Raw genomic sequence first — 21394 nt, forward strand, 5'->3', positions numbered from 1 at the left:
AATTATAACCCCAATTTCTTCAGTGAGACATGGCTCATCATTCATTTGAGTTTGGCGTTTACCCTCTCTGCTGCCAGATGTGAACTAGGTAGACCCTGCATTCTCAATACGGAGCGGGGACTTTGGAGGGATGCCTGATAGCCGCCCTACACTTCATCATCAATGGCATAGTGCAGTCGCTCAGTTAGGTTTTCATTAATAGGCCTACCACTTTAAACTGATGCATGGGGTGCCATCCGAAGGCCTCTGGATGTGAGGCCAGCTATACTGCTACACACACACACACACACACACATAGAGCTCCTCCCTCAGCACACCTCAACGGACAGACCGCTCTTATAGTCCTGGATGTTGTGTAGGAATACTTTTTATTCTGTACAGGCTTCCTTCTTTTCACTCTGTCAATTAGGTTATTATTGTGGAGTAACTACAATGTTGTTGATTAATCTACAGTTTTCACCTATTAAAGCCATTAAACTCTGTAACTGTTTTAAAGTCACCATTGGCCTCATAGTGAAATCCCTGAGCGGTTTCCTTCCTCTCCGGCAACTGAGTTAGGAAGGACTTCTATATCTTTCTAGTGACTGGCTTGACTGGCATCCAAAGTGTAATTAACAACTTCACCATGCTCAAAGGGATATTCAATGTCTGCTTTTTAAAATTTTAACCCATCTACCAATAGGTGACCTACTTTGCAAGGCAATGGAAAACCTCCCTGGTCTTTGTGGTTGAATCTGTGTTTGAAGTTCACTGCTCGACTGAGGGACCTTACAGATATTTGTATGTGTGGGGTACAGAGATGAGGTCATTAAAACATCATGTTAAACACTATTATTGCACACAGAGTAAACTTATGTGACTTGTTAACACAATATTTCCTCCTGAACTTATTCAGACTTGCCATAAAAAAAAGTGTTGAATACTTATTGACCCAAGAAATTTCAGCTTTTCATTTTTTTATAAATTTGTAAAATGTTCCACAAACATACCGTACATTACCAAAAGTACAGTAGTGAAGATGTTTTCCCAGATCTGTGCCTCGACACAATCCTTTCTTTGAGCTCTACGGACAATTCCTTCGACCTCATGGCTTGGATTTTGCTCTGACATACAATGTCGACTGTGGGAACTTATATAGACAGTTGTGCGCCTTTCCAAATCATGTCCAAATAATTGAATTTACCACAGCTGGCCTCCAATCAAGTTGTAGAAACATCTCAAGGATGATCAATGGAAACAGGATGCACGTGAGCTTAATTTCAAGTCTCATAGCAAAGGGTCAGAATACTTATGTATACAAATACAAATGTTTAATACATTTGCTAAAATGTCTAACAACCTGTTTTCGATTGGTCATTATGGGGTACTGTGTATAGATTGATGAGAAAAACAATGTTTTTAATCCATTTAAGAATAAGGACCCGGTACACAACTAAGCAAGAGGACAAGTACATTAGAGTGTCTAGTTTGAGAAACATACGCCTCACAAGTCCTCAACTGGTAGCTTCATAAATTAGTACCCGCAAAACACCAGTCTCAACGTCAACAGTGGAGAGGCGACAGTGGAGAGTTGCAAAGAAAGAAAAAAACATAGACTGGCCAATAAAAATAAAATATTAAGATGGGAAAAAGAACACAGACACTGGACAGAGGAACTCTGCCTAGAAGGCCAGCATCCCGGGGTCGCCTCTTCACTGATGACGTTGAGACTGATGTTTTGCGGGTACTATTTAATGAAGCTGCCAGTTGAGGACTTGTGAGGCGTCTGTTTCTCAAACTAGACACTCTAATGTAATTGTCCTCTTACTCAGTTGTGCACCGGGGCCTCCCACTCCTCTTTCTATTCTGGTTAGAACCAGTTTGCGCTGTTCTGTGAAGGGAGTAGTACATAGCGTTGTACGAGATCTTCAGTTTATTGACAATTTCTTTCATGGAAAAGCCTTCATTTCTCAATACAAGAATAGATTGATGAGTTTCAGAAGAAAGTTCTTTGTTTCTGGTCATTTTGAGCCTGTAATCGAAACCACAATGCTGATGCTCCAGATACTCAACTAGTCTAAAGAAGGCCAGTTTTATTGCTTCTTTAATCAGCACAACAGTTTTCAGCTGTGCCAACATAATTGCAAAAGGGTTTTCTAATGATCAATTAGCCTTTTAAACGATAAACTTGGATTAGCTAACACAACGTGCCATTGGAACACAGGAGTGATGGTTACTGATAATGGGCCTCTGTACGCCTATCTAGATATTCCATAAAAAAAATCTGCCGTTTCCAGCTACAACAGTCATTTACAACATTAACAATGTCAACACTGTATTTCTGATCAATTTGATGTTATTTTAATGAACAAAAATGTGCTTTTCTTTCAAAAACAAGGACATTTCTAAGTGACTCCAAACTTTTGAACATATATTTATTTTCTGGAGTCTGACATTGCTCGTTCGGATGTTTCTTAATTTTTATTTTTGGAATTTGTGTGTATTGTTTGTATTGTTAGGCGTTACTGCACCTGCAATAACATCATGTGTAAATGACCAAAACTATTTTATTTAACAGTACAGTAGAGTTCACTACAGTAAAATAGAGTTTAGTTCAGTACAATGTACTATACTCTACTTGTCTTAACTGTACTGTATTGTACTGTATTGTGCTCCACTCACTGTACTGCACTGTACTCCACTGCACTGCACTGTACTGCACTGTACTGCACTGTACTGCACTGTACGTTAACATAAAGGCCATGGTGGACTGACCAAATTTCAACTACCTTTCAACGTCCATGGACGTCCTGTGTTGGTCGGTGCTCAGTGGATTAGAATGCTTGTTACAGTAAATGGAAAGAGAGGGTGCTCATGGGTAGGTGTCAGTAAGAGGTGGGAGAAGTAACATTAACTGGAGAGTGAGAGTGAGACAGAGAGACAGAGACAGAGAGAGTGAGAGTGAAACAGAGAGACGGAGAGAGAGAGAGAGAGACAAAGAGAGTGAGAGAGAAAGAGAGGGGTTGTCAAGACAGACTGTTTTAACACTCTTGCTTTGACCACCAGATGACAGAAAGAAAAAGAAAACAGTTATGGTCTGAACATAACAGTCAGTGGAAGGGAGGACAGTAGCAGGAGACACTATGAGCTGAACATAACAGTCAGTGGAAGAGAGGACAGTAACAGGAGACACTATGAGCTGAACATAACAGTCAGTGGAAGAGAGGACAGTAACAGGAGACACTATGAGCTGAACATAACAGTATGTCAGTGGAAGAGAGGACAGTAACAGGAGACACTATGAGCTGAACATAACAGTCAGTGGAAGAGAGGACAGTAACAGGAGACACTATGAGCTGAACATAACAGTATGTCAGTGGAAGAGAGGACAGTAACAGGAGACACTATGAGCTGAACATAACAGTCAGTGGAAGAGAGGACAGTAACAGGAGACACTATGAGCTGAACATAACAGTATGTCAGTGGAAGAGAGGACAGCAGCAGGTGATCCAACTGTGATTTGTGACTACTACGATTTCCTATCGTAGCCAATTCAGTTGCAGTCATTACGTTACAGATTGTTTGATATTTCGAATTACAAGTTTTAATCACTTAATAAGTCAAAAACAACATTTGATATCAGTAAAATCACTATAACTAATTGGTAGGTCTCATGAAGGAGATATGTGGGTGTTTGGTAACGGAATTACAAAGCATAAGGAAATATTTATCATACTTACAAATAGTACATTTATCCAAAACTAAATGGAAGTGTTGATATTAGTTGGCAGGGGTCTTTACATCAACATTATTGTGTTTTGATGTATTTCTGATCACTTTTAATACTTTTACTGCTAGATGTAAATGTTTTCTAAGACCCCCTTGTCCATCTGTTTATCCAGAAATCAAAGCCTTTACTTATGACAAATGTTCAAGATGGAAAATGGTTGAAAAATGGTATCTATGCAGTCATTTCCCCCCCCCCCCAAAAAATGTAGACTCTTAGTTTTCATTTGACACCCAGTTCTACCTGTTCGTATTAACTCTTTATGATGGTTCTTCTACATGGAAATGCCCAGGGACAAAATACCTAACAAACTCAAAGGTTGATCATGTCATGTTTTTGAGAAAAATAGCAGAGTGTGTTTGTGTGTGTGTGTGTACATATTGTAGTGAACCACAGGAGAGAGTTTTGACTTCTGCTGCAGCAACACAAACACATGTGGCCATAACTATCCATGGGGAAGCTAGTATACAAGATTGAGTTTGAATGTGTGTGTGTACATTGGCTCAGTCAGTACATAGTAAGGATCTGACCCTGACACTGTGGTGATCATGTAGGCCAGGATAGAAGACTCCCAGGGTCCTTAGCCTTCATCCGCAGGGCCAACAGGCTGGATGACTTATACTCTGTCTCGGGCCCCGGCTCAAAGGAGTGGCCCCCGAGGGCCCCAGGGAAGCTGTGGAGGGAGTAGAGGCTATTGATGCCAGGGTGGTGTGGGGGGTGATGGTGAGGGTGGTGGGGGTGGCTGGAGGACGGGGGCATGCCCATGAAGCCCACGGAGGGGAGGTTGCTGTGGGGATGAGGGTAGGGGCTCATACAGGAGGAAGACATGGTGTCAGGGCTCAGGACACAGCCCCCGCCGGACCCCCCGCCCCCTCCTGCACCAGCTCCTGGCCACAGGTTGCTCTGCATCTAGAGAGGAAGAGAGTACGTCAGATTAGATTGAGGGATGAGCGTGCATAGGAGTGACGCCACCTGTCAGAAGAGGGTACCTGGTAGGTGGAGATATCATATGTAGTAGCAAAGTGAACTATGTGTGTCGGTGCGTGTCGGTGCGTGTCAGTGGGTACCTGGTAGGTGGAGATATTGTATGTAGCAGCAAAGTGGTTTCGCACCTCCTGGATCTTCCCGTAACGTTCCCTCTTCCTCCACTTGGCCCGCCGGTTTTGGAACCACACCTGAATGGAGAGAGAGAAAGGGATCAGAGGACATCTGCCACTTACCATAATTTACTTTCAAATGCCAAAGTTTGTTGTAAGGCAACAAACAAAAAGATTAATTTAAAGAACTGAGCAGCAGTTCTACTTTGCATTTCTGCACATACATATTGTAGCCTACAATCTGGATGTATTAAATGTTTGCAGGATGGTACTGCAAACTATTACAGTTGCAAACTGAGATAGTTACTTTAGCCAGGATAGGGGAATTAGATAGTTACTGTAGCAACCAGGATAGGGGACTGAGATAGTTACTTTAGCCAGGATAGGGGACTGAGATAGTTACTGTAGCAGCCAGGATAGGGGACTGAGATAGTTACTGTAACAGCCAGGATAGGGGACTGAGATAGTTACTGTGGCAGCCAGGATAGGGGACTGAGATAGTTACTGTAGCAGCAAGGATAGGGGACTGAGATAGTTACTGTAGCAGCCAGGATAGGGGACTGAGATAGTTACTGTAGCAGCCAGGATAGGGGACTGAGATAGTTACAGTAGCAGCCAGGATAGGGGACTGAGATAGTTACTGTAGCAGCCAGGATAGGGGACTGAGATAGTTACTGTAGCAGCCAGGATAGGGGACTGAGAAAGTTACTGTAGCAGCCAGGATAGGGGACTGAGATAGTTACTGTAACAGCCAGGATAGGGGACTGAGATATTTACTGTAGCAGCCAGGATAGGGGACTGAGATAGTTACTGTAACAGCCAGGATAGGGGACTGAGATAGTTACTGTAGCAGCCAGGATAGTGGACTGTAGGATGTGTAGAATGTGATGAAGAGGGGGATTACCTGTACACGTGCCTCTGTCAGTTCGGTCCTAAGGGCCAGCTGTTCCCGGGCGTAAACGTCAGGGTAGTGAGTCTTCTGAAACACTTTCTCCAGCTCCTCCAACTGGAAGGTACTGAACGTGGTGCGGTTACGACGCTTCTTGTTCTTGCCTGATAGGTCGATGGAGTCTGCGATTGAGTCCCCTGTTTGGAGACCATTGGTTGGCTCCTTCAGCTTGATGCAGCAGTCTGAGCCAGTCACTGGGTAGCCCATGGGCTTGGGACCCACCTTCTCTCTGGCTGAGAGAGGGTACAGAGAGAGAAAGGAGGAAGATAGGGCTTACTATGAGACCGTGTGTGTGTGTGTGTGTGTGTGTGTGTGTGTGTGTGTGTGTGTGTGTGTGTGTGTGTGTGTGTGTGTGTGTGTGTGTGTGTGTGTGTGTGTGTGTGTGTGTGTGTGTGTGTGAAAAAAGTAAATTGCTGTGTTTAAGCGAGGCTCTGATGTCTACCAGTGGTAACATTGTCACACAGAGATATTCAGATTAAACAGCCAACCTAACATTAATGTCCACTGAGGCAGCAACGTAATATTCTCCATTAATAATAAACAGGATTCATTAACGTCCACTGTAAGAGGCATCAACGTAATATTCTCCATGAATAATAAACAGGATTCAGCCACGCAGACTTGTCTTTTCTCAGGAGATATGGCTAAGATCTGAAGGAGGATGTTGGTTTGGAAAGGAGTAAAACGTTCCTATGTTGTCTCAGGGGGTCCCACTGCTCTCCCACAGACCCCTGATACGAGGTGAGAAAAACAGGCCAGATGAGCCACGACGACAAGACAAGCGAGTATATGTGCAAAACACTAAGTGAGCTGCTGACAGAATTGTTTTACTGTTATGCACAAATTTGTATTTTTTTTATTTTACCTTTATTTAACTAGGCAAGTCAGTTTAAAAACAAATTCTTATTTTCAATGATGGCCTAGGAACAGTGGGTTTAACTGCCTTGTTCAGGGGCAGAATGACAGATTTGTACCTTGTCAGCTCAGGGATTTGAACTTGCAACCTTTCGGTTACTAGTCCAACGCTCTAACCACTAGGCTACGCTGCCGCCCCAATGAGATAAGAGTTGGAAACAAACACGCGTCGCTTTTAAAACTCATGCTTTTTATCTCTTAATTTAGTATTTTAGTTTGAAGTCTCCTTATTATGGTTTAGTCTGATCTGACCAGACACACAACATTCCAGACCACTGCAACACTGTTTGTTTTGACCCGCATTAAATGAAGGTCAAGAAGACCCCCTGAGCAGAACTCAAACGGATGTGTTTTGGGTTTGAGGAGGTTTCACATGGACCTAGTGTTTGGGATCATATTATGGACAGAATATATTACAGATTCTTCCATAATGGACAGTACCATTATGGACTCTGTGTGTGTTTGGATGACTGGACAGTACCATTATGGACTCTGGGTGTGTTTGAATGATTGGACAGTACCATTATGGACTCTGTGTGTGTTTGGATGACTGGACAGTACCATTATGGACTCTGTGTGTGTTTGGATGTCTGGACAGTACCATTATGGACTCTGGGTGTGTTTGAATGATTGGACAGTACCATTATGGACTCTGGGTGTGTTTGAATGATTGGACAGTACCATTATGGACTCTGTGTGTGTTTGGATGACTGGACAGTACCATTATGGACTCTGTGTGTGTTTGGATGACTGGACAGTACCATTATGGACTCTGTGTGTGTTTGGATGACTGGACAGTACCATTATGGACTCTGGGTGTGTTTGAATGATTGGACAGTACCATTATGGACTCTGGGTGTGTTTGAATGAGTGGACAGTACCATTATGGATGTCACTGGACTAAAACATTATGGATGTTTCACTCGGGCTGTGTTTGGATGTTGTTCTTCATGTTAATGATGGAGTCCCAGAAGATAATTATTCTCTCCCTTTGTCCTATCTAGTCTTTCCCCAAGTCCTATCGGCAGGCTCACTCAGAGGACAGTTGAGAGCAGTCATTCAGCATAGTCCTAATTAACTTCCTGTCCTAAACAGAGAAGTATTTTCTTTTACCGCAACGCTACATTCCTGTCCTCTAAAATGAAAAACCCTATTCCTTACACAGTGCACTACTTTTGACGAGGACCTATAGGTCTCTGCTCAAAAGTAGTGCACTATTTATGGAATAAGGGGTCATTTTGGGACGCACCCCTGATGTTGGTTTAGAATAGATCCAACCTCACACCATAGTTAATCTGTGGCATTGTGTGACAAAACTGCACATTTTGAAAATTGCCTTTTATTGTCCCCAGCACAAGGTGCACCTGTGTAATGATCATGTGGTTTAATCAGCTTCTTGATATGCCACACCTGTCAGGTGGATGGATTATCTTGGCAAAGGAGAAATGCTCACTAACAGGGATATAAATCATTTGTGCACAACATTTGAGAGAAATAAGCTTTTGCTGCATTATCAGATGTCAGACATATTTTTGGTAAAATGTCAAATTTCGGGAGCATTGAATTGGGTTTAACGGTTTCTTAGAATTTAAAATATATATATATATATTTTATTTTATTTTGTATTGTTCATTGTTGGACTGTGCAGTTAAAGAAATGTCAACATGGATGAGATCTGGGGTTAGGAATACCTGGTCAATTCAACATCTCCTTAACTCACTATACTGAGATCTGAGGTTATGAATACCTATTCAATTCAACATCCCTCTAAATCAGTATACTTATATACTTCTTTATATAACATTTTAGGCAACGTGCTATACCATCCCCCCTGCTTTACCATCCCTAAACCCTAAACCTCCCCCCTTCCAAGCACCAATAGACAAAACAGGAAGACTAGTCTTCCTTTGAAGGTGTGTGAGTCTGACTGTGTCCCAGAATGTTGGACAGCAATCAACTGTCATGTGGACACAACATATCTCTACTCAAATCTGACCCAGAAAACCAACACTCAGGTTAAATTCACAGACAGACTGACGCCAAATGGATTATATTGTCCAAAGAAAAAAGTATTGTAATCGTATCAATATTTGGGGGCTTTCTGTATCTCATTCTTATATGGTCCACAACCCCATATTTTTATTTTTTTTACTGAAAACTCTTTCATTAAGGGTTTTAATAAAAGGGCAATTCCATTGTAACAGAATTGCACTTTGACACAGATGTTTCACTTTAAAATGTATGCCATACAAAAAAACATTGATTTTAAAGTTGAACAAACTCTACAACACCACGCACAAGGACAACTTCGGACAATTTACACTGAAAAATCTGAACCGATCATAAATGTCTATGTTTCACAAGTTTGGACATCACAGTACAGCACAGTACAGTAGATATGTTCAATACTGTACAGTACAGTAGATATGTTCAATACTGTACAGTACAGTAGATATGTTCAATACAGTACAGTACAGTAGATATGTTCAATACTGTACAGTACAGTAGATATGTTCAATACTGTACAGTACAGTAGATATGTTCAATACAGTACAGTACAGTAGATATGTTCAATACTGTACAGTACAGTAGATATGTTCAATACTGTACAGTACAGTAGATATGTTCAATACAGTACAGTACAGTAGATATGTTCAATACTGTACAGTACAGTAGATATGTTCAATACTGTACAGTACAGTAGATATGTTCAATACTGTACAGTACAGTAGATATGTTCAATACTGTACAGTACAGTAGATATGTTCAATACTGTACAGTACAGTAGATATGTTCAATACTGTACAGTACAGTAGATATGTTCAATACAGTACAGTACAGTAGATATGTTCAATACTGTACAGTACAGTAGATATGTTCAATACTGTACAGTACAGTAGATATGTTCAATACAGTACAGTACAGTAGATATGTTCAATACTGTACAGTACAGTAGATATGTTCAATACTGTACAGTACAGTAGATATGTTCAATACAGTACAGTACAGTAGATATGTTCAATACAGTACAGTACAGTAGATATGTTCAATACTGTACAGTACAGTATATATGTTCAATACTGTACAGTACAGTAGATATGTTCAATACTGTACAGTACAGTAGATATGTTCAATACTGTACAGTACAGTAGATATGTTCAATACTGTACAGTACAGTAGATATGTTCAATACTGTACAGTACAGTAGATATGTTCAATACTGTACATTGTACCGTACCTACTCTAGTGTGCTCTACTGTACTGAGCTCTACTGTACAGTAAATACCTAGTCAGTTATACAACAGAAAGGGGGATATCTAGTCAGTCGTACAACAGAAATGGAAAGGGGGATACCTAGTCAGTCGTACAACAGAAAGGGGGGATACCTAGTCAGTTGTACAACAGAAAGGGGGGATACCTAGTCAGTTGTACAACAGAAAGGGGGATACCTAGTCAGTCGTACAACAGAAATGGAAAGGGGGATACCTAGTCAGTCGTACAACAGAAAGGGGGGATACCTAGTCAGTTGTACAACAGAAAGGGGGATACCTAGTCAGTCGTACAACAGAAATGGAAAGGGGGATACCTAGTCAGTCGTACAACAGAAAGGGGGGATACCTAGTCAGTCGTACAACAGAAATGGAAAGGGGGATACCTAGTCAGTCGTACAACAGAAAGGGGGGATACCTAGTCAGTCGTACAACAGAAAGGGGGATACCTAGTCAGTCGTACAACAGAAAGGGAAAGGGGGATACCTAGTCAGTTGTACAACAGAAAGGGGGATACCTAGTCAGTTGTACAACAGAAAGGGGGATACCTAGTCAGTTGTACAACAGAAATGGAAAGGGGGATACCTAGTCAGTTGTACAACAGAAATGGAAAGGGGGATACCTAGTCAGTTGTACAACAGAAAGGGGGATACCTAGTCAGATGTACAACAGAAAGGGGGATACCTAGTCAGTTGTACAACAGAAAGGGGGGATACCTAGTCAGTCGTACAACAGAAAGGGAAAGGGGGATACCTAGTCAGTTATACAACAGAAAGGGGGGATACCTAGTCAGTTATACAACAGAAAGGGGGGATACCTAGTCAGTTGTACAACAGAAATGGAAAGGGGGATACCTAGTCAGTCGTACAACAGAAAGGGGGATACCTAGTCAGTTGTACAACAGAAAGGGGGATACCTAGTCAGTTGTACAACAGAAAGGGGGATACCTAGTCAGTTGTACAACAGAAAGGGGGATACCTAGTCAGTTGTACAACAGAAAGGGGGATACCTAGTCAGTTGTACAACAGAAAGGGAAAGGGGGATACCTAGTCAGTTATACAACAGAAAGGGGGATACCTAGTCAGTTGTACAACAGAAAGGGGGATACCTAGTCAGTTGTACAACAGAAAGGGAAAGGGGGATACCTAGTCAGTTATACAACAGAAAGGGGGATACCTAGTCAGTTGTACAACAGAAAGGGGGATACCTAGTCAGTTGTACAACAGAAAGGGGGATACCTAGTCAGTTGTACAACAGAAAGGGAAAGGGGGATACCTAGTCAGTTGTACAACAGAGAGGGAAAGGGGGATACCTAGTCAGTTGTACAACAGAAAGGGAAAGGGGGATACCTAGTCAGTTGTACAACAGAAAGGGGGATACCTAGTCAGTTGTACAACAGAAAGGGGGATACCTAGTCAGTTGTACAACAGAAAGGGGGATACCTAGTCAGTTGTACAACAGAAAGGGGGATACCTAGTCAGTCGTACAACAGAAATGGAAAGGGGGATACCTAGTCAGTCGTACAACAGAAAGGGGGGATACCTAGTCAGTTGTACAACAGAAAGGGAAAGGGGGGATACCTAGTCAGTTGTACAACAGAAAGGGGGATACCTAGTCAGTTGTACAACAGAAAGGGGGATACCTAGTCAGTTGTACAACAGAAAGGGGGATACCTAGTCAGTCGTACAACAGAAATGGAAAGGGGGATACCTAGTCAGTCGTACAACAGAAAGGGGGGATACCTAGTCAGTCGTACAACAGAAATGGAAAGGGGGATACCTAGTCAGTCGTACAACAGAAAGGGGGGATACCTAGTCAGTCGTACAACAGAAAGGGGGATACCTAGTCAGTCGTACAACAGAAAGGGAAAGGGGGATACCTAGTCAGTTGTACAACAGAAAGGGGGATACCTAGTCAGTTGTACAACAGAAAGGGGGATACCTAGTCAGTTGTACAACAGAAAGGGGGATACCTAGTCAGTTGTACAACAGAAATGGAAAGGGGGATACCTAGTCAGTTGTACAACAGAAAGGGGGATACCTAGTCAGATGTACAACAGAAAGGGGGATACCTAGTCAGTTGTACAACAGAAAGGGGGGATACCTAGTCAGTCGTACAACAGAAAGGGAAAGGGGGATACCTAGTCAGTTATACAACAGAAAGGGGGGATACCTAGTCAGTTGTACAACAGAAATGGAAAGGGGGATACCTAGTCAGTTGTACAACAGAGAGGGAAAGGGGGATACCTAGTCAGTTATACAACAGAAAGGGGGATACCTAGTCAGTTGTACAACAGAAAGGGGGATACCTAGTCAGTTGTACAACAGAAAGGGGGATACCTAGTCAGTTGTACAACAGAAAGGGAAAGGGGGGATACCTAGTCAGTTGTACAACAGAAAGGGGGATACCTAGTCAGTCGTACAACAGAAAGGGGGATACCTAGTCAGTTGTACAACAGAAAGGGGGATACCTAGTCAGTTGTACAACAGAAAGGGAAAGGGGGGATACCTAGTCAGTTGTACAACAGAAAGGGGGATACCTAGTCAGTTGTACAACAGAAAGGGGGATACCTAGTCAGTTGTACAACAGAAAGGGGGATACCTAGTCAGTTGTACAACAGAAAGGGGGATACCTAGTCAGTTGTACAACAGAAAGGGGGATACCTAGTCAGTTGTACAACAGAAAGGGGGATACCTAGTCAGTTGTACAACAGAAAGGGGGGATACCTAGTCAGTTATACAACAGAAAGGGGGATACCTAGTCAGTTGTACAACAGAAAGGGGGATACCTAGTCAGTTGTACAACAGAAAGGGGGATACCTAGTCAGTTGTACAACAGAAAGGGGGGATACCTAGTCAGTCGTACAACAGAAAGGGGGATACCTAGTCAGTTGTACAACAGAAAGGGGGATACCTAGTCAGTTGTACAACAGAAAGGGAAAGGGGGGATACCTAGTCAGTTGTACAACAGAAAGGGGGATACCTAGTCAGTTGTACAACAGAAAGGGGGATACCTAGTCAGTTGTACAACAGAAAGGGAAAGGGGGATACCTAGTCAGTTGTACAACAGAAAGGGGGATACCTAGTCAGTTGTACAACAGAAAGGGGGATACCTAGTCAGTCGTACAACAGAAAGGGGGGATACCTAGTCAGTTGTACAACAGAAAGGGGGATACCTAGTCAGTCGTACAACAGAAAGGGGGGATACCTAGTCAGTTGTACAACAGAAAGGGGGATACCTAGTCAGTCGTACAACAGAAAGGGGGGATACCTAGTCAGTTGTACAACAGAAAGGGAAAGGGGGATACCTAGTCAGTCGTACAACAGAAAGGGGGATACCTAGTCAGTTATACAACAGAAAGGGAAAGGGGGATACCTAGTCAGTTATACAACAGAAAGGGAAAGGGGGATACCTAGTCAGTCGTACAACAGAAAGGGGGGATACCTAGTCAGTTGTACAACAGAAAGGGAAAGGGGGATACCTAGTCAGTCGTACAACAGAAAGGGGGGATACCTAGTCAGTTGTACAACAGAAAGGGGGGATACCTAGTCAGTTGTACAACAGAAAGGGGGGATACCTAGTCAGTCGTACAACAGAAAGGGGGATACCTAGTCAGTCGTACAACAGAAAGGGGGATACCTAGTCAGTCGTACAACAGAAAGGGGGGATACCTAGTCAGTTGTACAACAGAAAGGGGGGATACCTAGTCAGTTGTACAACAGAAATGGAAAGGGGGATACCTAGTCAGTTGTACAACAGAAAGGGGGGATACCTAGCCAGTTGTACAACAGAAAGGGGGATACCTAGTCAGTCGTACAACAGAAAGGGGGGATACCTAGTCAGTTGTACAACAGAAAGGGGGGATACCTAGTCAGTTGTACAACAGAAATGGAAAGGGGGATACCTAGTCAGTCGTACAACAGAAAGGGGGATACCTAGTCAGTTGTACAACAGAAAGGGAAAGGGGGATACCTAGTCAGTTGTACAACAGAAAGGGGGATACCTAGTCAGTCGTACAACAGAAAGGGAAAGGGGGGATACCTAGTCAGTCGTACAACAGAAAGGGGGATACCTAGTCAGTCGTACAACAGAAAGGGGGATACCTAGTCAGTTGTACGACAGAAAGGGAAAGGGGGATATCTAGTCAGTCGTACAACAGAAATGTGTCTTCTGCATTTAACCCAACCCCTCTGAAACAGAGGTTCCCGGGGGGCTGCCTTAACCCTTGTCTTGTCTTCAGGGTAAAAAGTGACCCGGCACTATGTTTAACAGCAGAGAAAACCCCCAAAAGTATATTTTTTCAACTTGAAATGTTACGACTTTTCCTAGAGTGAACCTAACATTAGAAAAAGTGAATCATCGCCTTTGCTCATATTTCCATGAAAGCTGTACACCACCAGGGTACAAAGATTGCCTTAGGGTCATTTTTGACCCGGCAGTTATAAAAATCATTGACACACCACAAAAACCACAAAGACACACACACACACACCCACACACACACACACACACACACACAATGAGAAATTGAGATTGTGTGCTAATGATTGAACTCAGACAAAACTAAAACGTTCTTGTGCACGTGCAGCATCTCCCCTCCACGACCCCTCCACGACCCCTCCACGACCCCACTTCACAGACAAAATAAAAACAATTTCAGACAAAATAAGAACAATTTAAGACAAAATAAAATGTCTGGAAAGCATTGTTAACTAATTGGAAATGCAGTCAGAGGCTATAAAGGTGCTGCAGATGACAGTCCCCCCCCCAGTTCTCTCTAAAGGCTGAAGCCATGAGTGCATGTGATCTGATGTTTTTCAGATGTTCAGGAGGAACAAGAGAACAATGATTTAGAAGAGGAGGAGGTGTCTGAAGGAGAAGATTCACCATGGTTCGCAACAAGGAAGAGAGAGGCCTTCTGATCAAAGTTTGCTTTCACCACCACCACCACTCTAGTTTCTTACCTCCCAAAGAGGAACAAGAATGTGGTCCTCCTGAGCACACTGCACAAAACGGCTGAGATCAGTGACCGTGAGGACAGGAAGCCAGCCATCATCCTGGATTACAACCACAACAATGGAGGCATGGACAACCTGTACAAGGTGATTGGAACTTACAGCTGCAGGAGGATGACTGCCCGCTGGCCCCTGGTCATCTTCCATAACATCATTAATGTGTCCTCATACAATGCCTTCGTGATATGGAAGAAGATCAACCCTACCTGGATGCCTGATAAGCGGAACAAGAGGAGGGTGTTCCTGTAGCAGCTGAGAAAGGCACTTGTAATTCCTCATTGTACATTGTATATAACAATATATCGCTATGTTGCCAAAAAAGTTACAGACTATTATTGTTTCCCTTCAATAAAATGCATTCAAAACTACTTTCTGCACATTTCTGCTACTTTCTTAGGCTATACAAGTGCTCTCTTGCAACAACAAAAAAAGGATGTTTACATCTATGCAGTAACTTTAGCAATAATAATAATAATAATAATGTGTTGTAATAAAAAGGAGTGGTGTCCACTGATTAAATGCAGTCTTTCTGCATTGTGAAGAGGGAAAAAATCAGATATTCACAAAGTTTCTTCATGCAAAATAGATGTGGGGTTAAAAATTCAATTAAGCTGCTTTATTTTAGTGAAGGCGGGTCATTTTTTACCTTTAGGACAAGGGGAGTATACAGAATGTTAAGACTACACAAGGGGTAATTGACAGCCACCCCCGGCTGGGTAACAGTGGGTTAACTGCCTTGCTCAGGGGCAGAACGACAGATTTTTTACCATGTCATCTCGGGGATTCGATTCAGCAAACTTTCGGTTATTGGTAATCACTAGGCTACCTGCCATGTCTGTCTGTGTGTGTCTGTGTCTGTGTCTCTCTCACTGTGTGTGTGTGTGTGTGTGTGTGTGTGTGTGTGTGTGTGTGTGTGTGTGTGTGTGTGTGTGTGTGTGTGTGTGTGTGTGTGTGTGTGTGTGTGTGTAAGCATGTACGTGTAAGCATGTACGTGTAAGTGTGTGTGTGTGTGTGTTATGCGTGTACGTGTAAGTGTGTGTGTGTGTGTGTATATAAAGTATTAATTCAAGACCACAGACAAAACATATGGAAATAGAAAATTATCAATTTTAAACCAGACCATGGTATTATCTAGAGAAAGATAACTGCAGAGATGGAGTATCTCTATCACACGGTTGTCTTTGGCAATAACATGAATCAGACTGCTGTATGTTATTCTGCACACACAGATATCACTGTCCTTATCAGAACTCACATCCCTTAATAAAGGCAACTTTAGAGGATAGATTACAAACGTCAATAAATAATACTGAAGAACCACGTCATTTCCTAAGACTCGAGTTCACGGGATATTAAGTTTAGTAAAGTGTTTCGAACGTAGAACGCTGTGTTGGTGCATGCCTCAAGCCGAAGAATATTGTCTTTATCTTTAAATTAATCTAGTTCTATAAGTTTATTATTATTTAGAGAATGCTCTGAATGTGGTTAAATATGATAGATATTATTGCACCCGAAAAAAATTACGATGTAAAAAAAAGAAAATAGGACAGGGTCTTCCAGAGTCAATATTTGCAAATCAGGCCTGTTGCATAAAACACATATTGAGCATCTAATTAGGAAATGTGTAACTTTTTTTGCGCTTCAGAAACAAAACAGATTTTTTTGATAAGAAACCTTCTTAATTTAAAATGAACTCAAGTTGTATTTTGTTTTTGTTTGTTTCGTTTATTACTGTATTTTGTGGAGGATGCATATGATTGGTGTGTTTATAAAATGTGTGTGGCACGGAAGCTCCCGCCACCGACGCCGTAATCACACACCTAGACGGCTCAGGCTAAAATAATTACGTTTTTTGATGTCGTTGCACATTAATTTGAGTCGGTCTAGCCAATTTCGGTGGGCTGGCTATTATTTTGTAGTCGTCTAGGCCTATAATATTCCATGGCTTTAAATTCGTATTCACATTTTATTTTCTAATAATTCGAAAGGGCAACATTGGGGATATTAGGTTCACCAAAACAACTAAGTCCTGAAAAGGAGCTCGCAAGGAACAAAATAAGAGGCCTAATTCAAGATGTTCAACCTACGAAGGCATAGCAGCATTCAGGGCGTCGTCTCCCAGAGCCTTCGTAGCGTTAAGATCGATCATAGTTCGAACCATTTTACGATGTATCTTTAGTAGCCGAGCTGTTTCCCAGAACCTTAGTTAGTAACGTTGCTGTTAAAAATCTTCACACATCTACGAGTGATTCAGACCACTTATAGAACAGCCAAAGTGCACCATTAGATGTTTTTGGTCCTTCCGCATCACTTTATTCACAGACATCCCAGCTAGTAACGCGAGCGGAGTGGTCAGTATGCTAGGGTTAAGTTTAGACAATATTCCGAAATCTTAAGGTTAGGCATTAACTCTGAGTTCAGGTAAATGCAGGTAAGGGCTAAGGTTTGGGATAGGCTTAAAAAAACATCCCAAAAACCACTTTCTATCGCCTGATTCGAAAGTGTAACCTTTGGAATCAAAGGCAGATGCTTGAAGGTAACAGCGCTCATTGTTGCCTCCCGATGTCCTCAGACATGGATGACCATTGAATATGGACTTGTATCACGGGTAACCTGTCCTGGCTGTGTTTAGGCTGGGTATCTGTCTGACTTTGACGGCTGATAACTTCGCTCTCGATATATTTCAATCATATTGAGCTTTATTTTGCCACTAGGCTACTTACTGTCTGTTATTTTTTGCCTCAATATGTTTCATGATGTGTGACAACATGTGTCCAATCTGTGATTTATTGAATTATTATCGGGTAAACATAATACGCCACCTCAATAGTTGCAGCCATAGGTGGTAATATCTCTCTAAGAGCTAATCCGTCGTCAGTATTGTGGAATAATTCGAATGTTAAGGTAAGATTTGAATGGAGAAAGCTGATTCGACAACAGCGTGGCTATTCTTTCGAGCCTATCAATAGGCCTACTAACCACACGACACATGGTCTTAACGATGCACTTAGCGAAGGTACTCTCTACTTGTTTGTTTGGGACACACTTAATAAATGGTTGTCTCGTAAATAATGATGAAACTGGTACGATCATCGTAATGCTTAAGTTACATCGCAACTGGGAAACGAGGCCCAGATCTACAAAGTCATTCCGTTATTTTTGAGGGATTTCTTCAGCCGGGGCCTGCTGTGTGGACTAATAAACATCAGTCCTTTGATGGTCCTTTGGAACGTTATCCTAAATTGATAGAAAACAAGCTAAATAATTAGGTGAACAATTAAAAACAGACATTTGGTAAAAAGGAATCACGATCATTAGATGGTACATAATGATTCAGGGGCTTAGTAAATATTAACCCCCCCCCTCACCAAAATGTAGGATTTTCACATAAAAACGTAGGTTCCTGGTTTTACTTCAATATTTGAATGTGTTCAAAAAACATGACATTCTAAAATGTATATTCAATTTTTTGTTGTTGTTACTTTTATTATACTCTTACTCTTAAACAACATTATATGCAGGTTTGAGGAAAGAAAATCATATTTATACAGCAGTATTAAGCAGTTTGTTGTGCTATGAGGTGTAATGATTCATAATAAACGGATATCAAAACCTTCGGGCAAATTTACGTTAAAAAATTAGATGACCCATTCCCACTATAAACAAGGTCATGCGCATAACCATCTTACTATGCTTGCAGTTCCACCTCCACTTCTGTGTTCAGCAATGCGTGATAAAGTGTGTTAAAAATGGCAACAACAAAAAAAATCAACATTAAGACATGATCACTGAAAGTAACTGATCGAAAAGACGAAGTAGATCTAACGAATAATAACAGTTTGGGAATTGATACACTTCTGATGGAAGTACGCCCTTTTTTTTTTAGACGCTGGACTTTAATTGATTAGTGTTTGTGAAACAGCAAAAGTGAAGTGTATTATACATCAGAATACCTCATGTTGGAAATACTCAAAAAGCTGATGTAAATAGTTACGTAATTTGAAAAAAAAAGATAGAACTAGCACAATATTGTTGACAGTGTTGACACGTTTTTATCGAAGGCCTTGATAAATATGCATAGGCTATGTGTAGCGCCAAAGAAACGCTGAAAATATATTTATCCACAGGTCTACTAAAATAGGTGAAAATGTAATTTTGAAACAATTTGAAACACATTTTGGTCTCAATTATCTTTGCATAACATTGCATAATGTTTGACAAGTCAAATAGTTTCCACACGCAATAAGACATTACTCAGTTAGGCCTATACCATTTAGGTAAATACATCATTATTATAATTATTGTGAGTATTATTATTGCATCTCCCCCTATTTTCGTAGAGAGGCTATAACTTTTTCACAGTTAGCCTCACACTGATGGCCGTGATTTTGATTTTTTTAAATAAAATCTCCACTTACCCTCGGAGTTGTTTTCATAGAACGAGCCCTTCCCGCTTATTGATAAACCATTTTGATCCTGATTAATATTTTCCATATATTTGCTATGTTTGTTGGGCGAGGCGCGAGGGTTCGTGGGAGCTGCCCCGTGCGTAAAGTTCGCGGGTGCGCCGTCATTAAACCGTCCCATGGAGCCCGAGCTGTAGAAGTCACCCTGACCCCGGAGACTCAGACGGTGCGCGAGAGGAAGGTGTGCGTTTTTCTGAAATTCGTCGCAGGGAAGAAACGAACCAGAGGAACTATGCTGCTCCAAACCCGGTGAGTTCTCTGTTGGTGTCCGGTTTGGCTGCGAAGAGAAAGACAAACAACTATCCGTCTCCATCATGAGGTTGGTCCGGAACGCACTTTAACGACTACCGGTTACAGTGAAAGCAAGGCGCCTGTGCGAGCCCGAGAGTGGGTTTTTTCTTCTTCTCTTCATTTCAAATGGGTGGGATTTAGGAGATCAGGAACAAAGACCCGTGAAACAGGGAGGACCAGGCGGGACAGCGGGCTGATAGGCCTATGATCCGCCAAGAATTCAATCACTTGTGGTTCCTGTCGCTACAATTAACCATCGAACTCCTCTTTCATTTTGTTGCAAAAAAATAAACATATTACAAATCGGGGCAGGGATAGAGAGAGCATTTTACGCAAGGCAAATTACGCACAGATCCAGGCCTTTGTTATGTTCAGTGCCAAATGGCCAAATACGCACAAGGAAAATAATGTTGCCAATGCTGCCCTAATTTTTCCCACTGTGTTTTACAGGTAACATTCTTGTTACATTACCTGGCTGTATTAATGTCAATGTAACAGTAAATGATTGTGATTGACGTCAGGGAATGTGGGGGATATCTATGAATATCTCTTGTATTAGTTTGGATCATAATCTGTTGGCTAATGCATGTACAACGCTTGATTTACAAGCAACCTCACATTTCGATGTTGTTTTTGTATGCATTTCTAATCTAAATGGTATTAGAATATACATAATTTCAGGATAACTCTGCCCAAACAGATTGAGCGATTTGAGAAAAAAAAACGGAGTATCATTTGTAAGGCAAAAAAACAAACACTGAAACGACATGGCTACATTTTCAACGAAACTGAACTAAAGCATTTTGGTTGAAGATAAATATCACCGAAAATCTACTAAATAGACGAGATAACAGTAATGCGACAGATGTTTTTTTTTTTTTGTTGCCCATCATTGAATAAACGCAGGCCATCATAGAACCAACCGTTCAAGCAATAGCAACAGGATTTGACCATCTACTTCTGGGGAAGTTGAATAATGCATATAGTACAAATAAAAACGGATACTCAATGAATTATTTTGACCACTTCCATGTGCCATCAAAGTCTCTGGACCATCTGAGCGTGTTGACAGCGTCGGTCATGTGCAACCTCTGTTTTCTAAGGCCTACAATAATCTTGTTTTCATAATGATAATAACAATAATAGCTATGTAATTAACAAAATATTTTAAGACCGGTGTGAATATTCTTTCCCTAGTCTATATTGTCAAACATATCGATATGATGAGACCAACATTTAATTTTGTCAGTGTGAAATTGTTGATCTTATTATACATGTTTTAGTTGGGTAATGGTAATAATATTTGTGGGGATTAAAACAAAAATCAATATAGCTATTTCTTGCATTCTTGTGGCGTTTGCTTGTATTCATTTATATATATATTTTATAAAGGAAATAGCATGGAATCAAATCGGGCACCAAATAAAATGACATTTTACAAATGTTATGCAATAACTCAGTTGCAATTGGAGAATTGCAAATCAGAAAGGTCTAAACAAACAAGCAGTTGATTAGGTCCGAGGTCCGAGGTAAATAGAAACGGAAGATATTCCGAATATCTGTTCAAAATATCGAATGAAATAAACCAGATACATTAGAAAGACCCTACACATGTTAGAAATCTCC

General features: G+C 41.4%; 1 protein-coding gene across 1 annotated transcript; it reads right to left on the bottom strand.

The window, feature by feature from the left end:
* Positions 1-1869: 1869 nt before the first annotated feature.
* Positions 1870-19869, bottom strand: LOC129861310 (homeobox protein aristaless-like 3). The gene is made up of 4 exons (XM_055932618.1): positions 19430-19869; positions 5768-6045; positions 4834-4941; positions 1870-4675 (listed from the first exon to the last, which is right to left on the bottom strand). Exons 1-4 carry the CDS (start codon positions 19791-19793, stop codon positions 4313-4315), a joined length of 1113 nt encoding a protein of 370 aa, XP_055788593.1. The 5' UTR covers positions 19794-19869; the 3' UTR covers positions 1870-4312.
* Positions 19870-21394: the final 1525 nt, after the last annotated feature.

The sequence above is a fragment of the Salvelinus fontinalis genome, chromosome 8 (assembly GCF_029448725.1).
Source record: "Salvelinus fontinalis isolate EN_2023a chromosome 8, ASM2944872v1, whole genome shotgun sequence".
In the NCBI taxonomy this organism is placed as follows: domain Eukaryota; kingdom Metazoa; phylum Chordata; class Actinopteri; order Salmoniformes; family Salmonidae; genus Salvelinus; species Salvelinus fontinalis.